Raw genomic sequence first — 8814 nt, 5'->3', positions numbered from 1 at the left:
GTTGAAGGCGAACTTTTGCCGCGCCCCGCAAAAATGTTTACAGGTCGGGCGCATATGCGGGGTCTGCTCGGGCAGATTTTTCCACGTTGACCCGTATATCGACGGTTATTTTGCGGGTCGTAGCCTTTTACGAGGTCTGCTAGAGATGTGCTAGGGTGTGTTTGGTTGCAGTCACGGGCTGGAATGTCATGGGCCGGACCCGTTACCAGGCCCCATTCATACGTTTGGTAGGCCAATCGAAACAGAACCCACTCGTCCCCAATAAGCGAATATTTGGCTAAGATGCGGAATGCGCTGAGACCTCCAAATCCACGGATCACGCGGAATGAGCCCTCTCCTCTCCCTCAACCCTATCGCTGCTCCTCTTCTGGGAACCGGATCCTCTAACATTGCGAAGGAAAATTAGAGAAGCTACAATACCCTATCTTTCCTTCTTTCTATCCATATGATTATGGCTAAAATGACTTAAATTAATTTGCAAATTGATAATCTATTGTATATATTTATATTAATTACATACAAACAAATTGATGGCGAAATAAAATTAATTTTAAATTATTTATATCTACAGTAAATATCAACAATAAACAACCTACTAACAGTCCATAACTTCCTTTCTTCATTTTACACTAGACAAACACTGTAGCACCATGACTTTCCTTAGAGCAACTGTAGCAGACCCCGCAAAATGCCCGGCTCGCAAAAAATCCGGCGAGTATGCAGGCTCGACCCAATTTTCCGGCCAGAACAGAGCCCGCATACTCGCCCGGCCCGCAAATTTTTTTGCGGCAGCCCGCAAACCGCACGCCCCGAGCAGTATAACTGCGGTTCCGCGACCCTTTTGCGGGTCCAAACCCTATCCCTCCGCCGCCGCGAGCCACCCGATTCCCCTTTCCTCTCTCCCAATTTCTCGCCGCCGACGAGCACCCGTCCCGCCTCCAGTCGCCATGTGGGGGCGCATGTGGAGCTCGGGACGCGGCTCCGGCAGCAGATTCGGCAGTGAGCGCGACCCGGAGCGCGAGCGGCGCGTTCGATCGGACGACGTGAGGAAGCGCGGCGCCCAGAGGTGGACTAACCATGGGATGTCACCGCCGGCGAGCTTCAACTGCCGCGAGACGGAGGAGTACGACCGGAGCGCGTCCTTCTCCTCTGCGAGGTCCTACGCCGGATCCTCCTCGTCCTCTGGCACGGGCTTCCTCCACGTGAAAAGGGAGCGGTCGAACGACGAGGAGGAGCCGGAGCCGCCGGCGCCGTTCGCCTTCGTCCCGGTGAAGGAGGAGCCCGAGGAGCCCACTCCGCTCGGCCGCCGCAGAGCCGTCGGCCCCGAGGACTATGTCGCGGACTAAGACGCCATCGCCGAGCGGAGCGTGCGCGAGGAGGAGGAGCGAGCTCGAGGCCCTCGAGTGGCGGCAGGCGGTCGCCGACAACCACGCCGCCAACGAGAAGGCTGAGGAGTGGTGCCGCATCCGCGCGGAGCAGGCGGCGAAGTACGTCGACCTGTGCAGCTCCGGCGAGGAGGATTGAGCGTCCGGCTCCTCCACGGCGTCGTCTAGTTGCCGCGACCTCTCCGTCGTCAGATCCAACCCCCATGCTAGTAGTTTAACGTAGTTTGTAGTATAAACTATGCTTGTAGTTTGTTGATCATGTGATGAACTATGCAGTATGTGATGAACTATTAGTGCAATTTTCTTCCGCAAAAAATGTTTTTTTAAATTATGCAGGTTTTGATACGGGTGCTGTTTTACTGCGCATATTTTTGACCCGCAAACGCGATCTTTATGAAACCGCAAACGTGTTTTGTGGGTCGTATTTTTGCGAGCTCTGCTAGAGTTGCTCTTACACTGTTAGAGGATCTGGTTCCCCTCTCCTGTGCGCCGCCCGAGCTCCTCCTCCTCCCACTCAGGTGCGCCGCCAGCCCTCTTCCTCCCTCCCTTTCTGCTGCGCCGCGGGCCCTCCCCCTAACTTCAGCTCACGCCGCGGGGCCTCTCCCTCGCTCCAAATCCTGCGCAGCCGGCCCTCTCCCTCACTGCACATCTTGCGCCACCGAACCTCTCCCTCGATCTATCTCCTGCGCCGCCGCTTTCCTTTCTTGCTGCCTCTCCTGCGCTGTCGGCGTGTTCGATCTACGTGGACGGCTTATTCATCTCACCCTCTCTCGATCTGCAGGATACAAGAGGAAGAAGGCAGGGTCTAGGTGCTACTCCGGCGCGGCGGCAGATCGAAGCAAACCCTCCTCTCCTCAAGGTACAAACCCCTCTTCCTCTCCCCTTGTATATGCTGTTGTCCAGTACATTTTTTGCTGAAATTGCTGCTGTCCAGTACAAAGTTTTGCTGAAATTGCTGCTGTCCAGTACATATTTTTGTTCAAATTGATGTTGTCAAGTACATCTTTGCAGTATATAGTGATGTGTAATATTTTTGATAACTTGCATCAATTGTAGATGGTCAAGAAGATGAACAAAAGAAAAATGATGGTTAGAGGAGCCGCTGTTTTTGTCACACTTGCTGCAATGGCAGTCATTGTTCGAGCTTTAATAAGGAAGAGAAGACCACGTATTACATATGGCCCAATGCATGAAAGAGATAGGATCAGATTTGATTATCTAAACCAAAAAAATTGGCAAAGCGATGTGTTGTGTAAAAACATGTTAAGGTTTGAAAGAGCTGCATTCAAAATACAAATGAAATGCTGCTGAAATTTTGAATTTTTGTTATTCTATTTTTTTCTGCAATGACAGTTGGTTCTTCAACCAAACACACCCTAAGAGTCCTCTTTTTTATTTCGCTGAGCATCACGCTAGCCGAAGGGTGGAGCTATGTAAGGGGCAACCTGGGCCGTGGCCCGCCCATCGCTGGAAACCAAATTTAGCTAGGCCCAGTCCACACCAGCTGACCAGCATAGCGCGCAACACGCAGTAGCCCGCATCCAGGAACTCACGGCACGGACAACAAACACTGTTTTCTCTAGCGGCCGCCGCCCGCCGCCGGATCGTCACACAGGGCACAGCAGCCTGCCGCCCCCCGCTCCCGCTGGCCAGCGGCACAAATCGGCCGCCGCCCACGGACGACTAGCCCACCGGCAGCCAGCAGCGCGACGACGGCGAGTCGGCCGACCCACGTAAGCTGCACAGCTAATTTTCTTTGATTCATTCCAAATTTCTTTCATTTAGGTTATTGTCTATTCGTATGTGGACTGTGGTGGCATAAATAAACCACTGAAAATCTTATTGTTTACATTTTATGCAAAGCCATCGTTTACAGTTTATAGAAAGGCATTGTTCTGTACATTTTGACAAAAGAAAAACAATCCAGTTTGGCAGTATCAATAATTCGCTCAATTCCTCTGTGGTTTGATATCTCCAAGCTTTTGTAATGGCTAACTAAAATAGTCTAATGGGAAACTGTATTGCGGTATAGCTTCTTTTGTTTATATCTACTCACTTGATCTTGTAACAAATGGGAACAGAGGGTACTTACTAATGACAATGATTCAGAATTTGAAAAATTTCGTGTTCTTTTTTAGCTTGGCCCGCCCACAATTTCTTTGTAGCTCACCACAACGCCTAAATCAACGCTACTCCAGCTTTCTGATCTAATACTAATCCAGCAGTTCGTGTTTCTGCTATGACTAGAATAGTGAAGATGTGGCGGCGGCCGCAAGTTGTCCTGTGTCGCGTCTCGCTGGCGAACCTGTCTCCAGCGGCATGGACTGGTGGTGGGGCGAGCTACCATGGCTCCTCGTCAGAGGGCGGGAAGGGAAAGGCGGCGCCTTTGCAGGTCAGAGTCTATCTTCTTACAGCTTTACGTGGGCTACATTTTTCCTCAAGCTTGTTCCGACGAATCAACGATGAGCCGAGGCATTGGATACCCGTTGTTCCAGGCACGTGGGATGGTGGATAGGTTTCGGCTACTTGCCAGGGGTGGCGACGGTGGCAATGGCTGCATCAGCCAAAGGCGCTCCAGGTCCGACCGACAAGGCAGGCCCGATGGTGAGCCTTTCCAAATTTAATCCATTATCTTTTTTTGTGCACTGTTCATTGCTGTCATATGTATGCAAGCCATCCAAGTCCTTGTAGACTGATAAAGCTCCGAATTCAGAGTCTGAATATTGAAGAGTCTGAATATTGATGCAACTATGGTTGTGGTGTTATCAGTTCTGTTTGTTTGCATCATTGACCATCCAATTGTATGTTACTATGGTGCAACGGATCATCTGATTTGGTTGTGTTTCATTGAGCTCCGGATGCTGCGAAAAATCATTGTAGATTTATACTGTGCCATCTACACTATGTCTAAATGTTTCTAATGGCCCAAGTTATTTTCTGCTACTTAGTCTAGTTTTCATGCGCCCAGAATTTCTTATTCACAATAAAATATTGCAGGTGGCGATGGAGGGACAGGTGGTAATGTCATTCTTGAGTGCTCAAGATCTGTCTGGGATTTCAGTAACTTGCAACATCACACGGTATGCTTTTGGTATCATCTTATTTTTGTGTTTCGGTATGAGATATATAGATGTCATGCGCTCTTTGTTTTGCTAGATGCATTATCCCTCTTCGTAAAAGAACTAATCTCTTGGTGTAAATTCTTAGCCTGTGTATATTATCGAGTTAGAAGCTCACCCTTACTTCTGTTGGACTTAAGACTAAGAGCGACTTGTTCACACTCTAACTTAATATCACATTGAGCCTTCGCAAATGAAGAAGATTCTGCGGAATTTATGCTTTTCCGTGTCATGGTTTTACACTTATTTACTTTGTGTTTCCAGAAAGCAGTCCGAGGAGGCAATGGACTTTCTAAGAAACAGATAGGGACAAGAGGTCCTGACAAGGTTACCAGAAATATATGTATATACATGTGCATTTCGCATTTAGTAAGTTACTTTTCGAAATATATAACCTTCTCTTCGTGTGTCTGACAGGTTGCACAAGTACCAGTTGGCACAGTGATTCATCTAGTCCGAGGGGAGCGACCGTCTTTCACTGTAAATAAACCAACCAGATCTCTAGATCCCTGGGATATCCCAGATGCTGTGGATGACTCTGCAGACAGTTCCAATCAGAAGAACAAGGATGGCATTAATGGAAATGAAGCTGAAAGAGAAAGTAGCAATCAGCGGGAGAAGCAAACATACCCTAGTACATGCTCCAAGACTGGGTTTTCGAACGCTGAAGATGGTGATGCAAATAGCATTCAACATCAGGTCGAGTTTGATGAAAATGATCAGTTTGATGACGACGATGAAGAATTTTGGGAGGATGAAGACGAGACGGAGGAAGAGGCTCTAGATGCAGATGAGGATAGGGAAGAAGATGACATACAGTATTCTGTTGCTGAAATGACAAGACCTGGGCAACGGTTGATTGTAGCACAAGGAGGGGAGGGTGGGCTAGGGAATGCTTCTATCGGCAGAGACGTCCGTCTATCCAAAGGAAATAGACAAGAGGAGGTAGCCCGTTTAAGTACTGGACAGGCAGGAACAGAGTCTTTTCTTGTCTTAGAACTGAAGAGCATTGCTGATGTTGGCCTTGTTGGTTTGCCTAATGCCGGAAAGAGCACACTTCTGAGTGCTCTCTCTAGGGCTCGCCCAGAGATCGCTGACTATGCGTTCACCACACTAAGGCCCAATATTGGTAGCCTGACCTACGACTACTACTTGTCAGTGAAAGTTGCTGACATACCTGGTCTTATCAAAGGTGCCCATGAGAACCGTGGCCTGGGCCATGCCTTCTTGAGGCACATTGAGCGCACCAAAGTTCTGTCCTATGTACTTGACCTGGCAGCAACACTCAACGGTAGGAAGGGTATCCCACCATGGGAGCAGCTACGCGATCTGGTCGTGGAGCTAGAGCATTACCAAGAAGGCATGACAAAGCGCCCATCGTTGATTGTCGCAAACAAAATAGATGAAGAGGGAGCTGAAGCAATGTATGAAGAACTGAAGAGGAGAGTGCAAGGTGTTCCAATATTTCCAGTGTGTGCCATCTTGCAAGAGGGAGTACCTGATCTGAGAGTTGGCCTGAGAGACCTTATGGATGCCTCGGATCCGCAAGGTGTCGATTTGAGCAAAATTATTGTAGGCTAAAAAGGCTTTGCCCCTCGTTGGAGAAGAATTGTTCTCCGATTCTTTCCCCTTGAGCACTGTCTGCTTGCAGATGCACTGTAGATCCGTGTTGCAAAAATTGCTCTAATTTTCTGTGTTGCAGAATAGATCATCCATTGTTTTAGAAAATTCAGTGTAATAATAACGAAAGGTAACCAGTATGTATGCTTTGGTCTTTCATAGGAACAGCAATGCGTACTACCAAAAAGGTTCATTCAAGTGCTATTTCTAGTGTCCTAAATATTACGGTAACATTTTTTCTGGAAATAAATATAATTTGATTTGCATTTAGGGCAGTGTACTGGTGGGTTTTGCATGGGACCTATCACCAAGAACTTGACTGAAACCTCTAGGCGTACTTTGCTTTATTTCTCAAAAGTCATGGTCTCATGGAGGTGCACTGACGTCCATTTGGTCCAGATGCCATGGATTTTCATTGTTGGTAACTGGTGGCTGAAACTTGCGCCAAAGTTAAGCAACTTTGCTGATGTCTACTTGCACTTCAAGAATTTAGGTCTCCGTTTGTCAACTTTTTCCAGTACAGAGAGGAATTAGGATACTAAAAACATTATTCAAATAAGCCCGTCTAGCTCAGTTGGTAGAGCGCAAGGCTCTTAACCTTGTGGTCGTGGGTTCGAGCCCCATGGTGGGCGTCTCCATTGTTTTTTTTAACCACTTTCTTCCTGTGCTTACGGAACGGCTCTATTTTGGACTGCTCTTAAAATTGATCATCAGGTTCACCTCACTGTCTCCATTGTTTGGGTTCGAGCCCCACGGTGGGCGTCTCCATTGTTTTTTTTAACCACTTTCTTCCTGTGCTTACGGAACGGCTCTATTTTAGACTGCTCTTAAAATTGATCATCAGGTTCACCTCACTGTCTCCATTGTTTTTTTTAACCACTTTCTTCCTGTGCTTACGGAACGGCTCTATTTTGGACTGCTCTTAAAATTGATCATCAGGTTCACCTCATTGTCTCCATTGTTTTTTTTAACCACTTTCTTCCTGTTAAAATTGATCATCAGGTTCACCTCACTAATTCTAATAAACAAATATAAGATTGGAGGGAGTACAACACTAGAGCTCGCAGTTAAATGGAGTTTTTTTTCCTGAACATTTCAGCTGCAGTTTTTTTGATCCACCAGGCCATTACTTTCCCTGTCAACTCTCAACTGTCCATCTACGTACATATATTGGTATTTATATACTGTATATGTTACCAGTTCAATGGATCCAGTTCATGATTTCAAAAAGAGTATATGTCTTTGGAGACATTTCAAATGGACTACAACATATGGATGTATGTAAAAATATTCTAAAGTGTAGATTAACTCATTTTGCTCCGTATGTAGTCACTTGTTGGAATCTCTAGAAAGACTTATATTTGGGAACGGAGGGAGTATATTGGTATATTGTTGACAAGGTCATGCCCCAACTCACTTGGGTATTAAGTCTCAACAAAATAAACCTACTCCTGGAAGCGTTGTCATTTCTGAAAAAGCACGGCACAGCTGCCAAACCGATCCTCTAAACTTGCTCAATTTGAATGACCATGTTAAACAGGAAGTGTTTCAAAGTGACAAGTAACAGCAAGCATCTTTCGGCTTGAAATTTAGGCATGAAAGCTATCTTTGTGGTACAAGTGCGAAGCATTTCAAACCAATAAGTGACAGCAACCAACTTCAACTTGAAATCTAGGCACGAAAGTTATCTTTTGGATACGGGCGCAAGCATTTCAAACTCACAAGTCACATCAACAATTTTAAGAAACTAGGCATTGATAAGTGACGTAGCCAATAATTTTAGGACGTTAGTTGAATCCAATAGAAATTTACTGCAAAATATGCCGATTTCTTTTTCACTGAAGACTCTTGTGATCTGATGCCTGATGTTTCCACGTTTGTAGCCATAGTTTAGAAACACTGCCCAGGATTGTTTTTCTTTGAGATTGGAAGTAATTATTGTAATAAATAGCTTCAACTAGCTTCATAATCCATGTGCAGCCAAGATGTCATTAAAAAAAGTCTTCAAACGGTGATATGAATATTTATTCTGAAACTATGATTCATAGGAGAAAATAGGCCTTGTTGAGTTTCTGTTGATGAGATATTCTCCGCCGTGGAGTTTGTCCAGTACTCAATTCTCTTTTGTTTTTGACGTGCTGGACTAGCTAGTACCTAAGGATGTGACATAATCTTTGTTAATGTTTTGTGATAAAGTTTTCTATGCCCCGCATCAAAATAAGACATCTCCTTCTAGATTGTTGATGTATTGGATGTGATGTTTTGTTGCGGTCTCGGTTAAAAGAACTAGAACAAACAAGTTGTGATCTCATCATCAATGTTTGAATAAAATAGTTCTCATATACTAGTAGTCTTCATAATGATCATTGCTGGTAATGCATACCATTGTGATTCATACGGGCTCTTCCTGAAACAGAAGACTGTGACTTGCAAATTGGAGTGGAGAAAACAATTGCTTCCAGTACAAGTATACCCCATGCTTACAAAATACTAATTCGTTATGTACCCTCTCGATTCTAGAGGGAACTAGTAAAATAAGAAGAAAGTTACCCAAAAAACAAAAAACAAAGGAAGTACTTATGTTCACCATACTTTCTTTAAAAGAAATAGAAATGTTGCACTTTTACTCCCTACAACTTGTAGATAGATATTGAATGAATGGTCTCTTTGTTTAATATCTAAAAGCTACT

At 45.5% G+C, this 8814-nt stretch overlaps 1 protein-coding gene and 1 non-coding gene across 15 annotated transcripts; both read left to right on the top strand.

Annotated features, from left to right (window-relative positions):
- Window positions 1-1794: 1794 nt before the first annotated feature.
- On the top strand, window positions 1795-6328 carry LOC125553052 (probable GTP-binding protein OBGM, mitochondrial). 14 transcript variants are annotated; one of them, XM_048716853.1, is made up of 8 exons: window positions 1795-1903; window positions 2167-2244; window positions 2442-2474; window positions 2802-3118; window positions 3633-3989; window positions 4383-4465; window positions 4769-4831; window positions 4922-6328. In XM_048716853.1, exons 5-8 carry the CDS (start codon window positions 3731-3733, stop codon window positions 6083-6085), a joined length of 1569 nt encoding a protein of 522 aa, XP_048572810.1. In that variant the 5' UTR covers window positions 1795-1903; window positions 2167-2244; window positions 2442-2474; window positions 2802-3118; window positions 3633-3730; the 3' UTR covers window positions 6086-6328. The 14 variants fall into 14 exon arrangements, with proteins under 14 accessions (XP_048572810.1, XP_048572862.1, XP_048572854.1 ...); XM_048716888.1 differs by lacking the exon at window positions 1795-1903 and having other exon boundaries at window positions 1910-2244; window positions 2442-2653; window positions 3638-3777; window positions 3881-3989; XM_048716871.1 differs by lacking the exon at window positions 1795-1903 and having other exon boundaries at window positions 1910-2244; window positions 2442-2653; window positions 3633-3777; window positions 3881-3989.
- A 355-nt stretch (window positions 6329-6683) lies between these two features.
- Window positions 6684-6756, top strand: TRNAK-CUU. Its single transcript has one exon. It is a non-coding gene; the product is annotated as a tRNA-Lys (tRNA).
- Window positions 6757-8814: the final 2058 nt, after the last annotated feature.

The sequence above is a fragment of the Triticum urartu genome, chromosome 1, assembly GCF_003073215.2.
Source record: "Triticum urartu cultivar G1812 chromosome 1, Tu2.1, whole genome shotgun sequence".
In the NCBI taxonomy this organism is placed as follows: domain Eukaryota; kingdom Viridiplantae; phylum Streptophyta; class Magnoliopsida; order Poales; family Poaceae; genus Triticum; species Triticum urartu.
The sequence above is the reverse complement of the archived record's forward strand: the minus strand, read 5'-3'. Positions and strand labels throughout refer to the sequence as shown.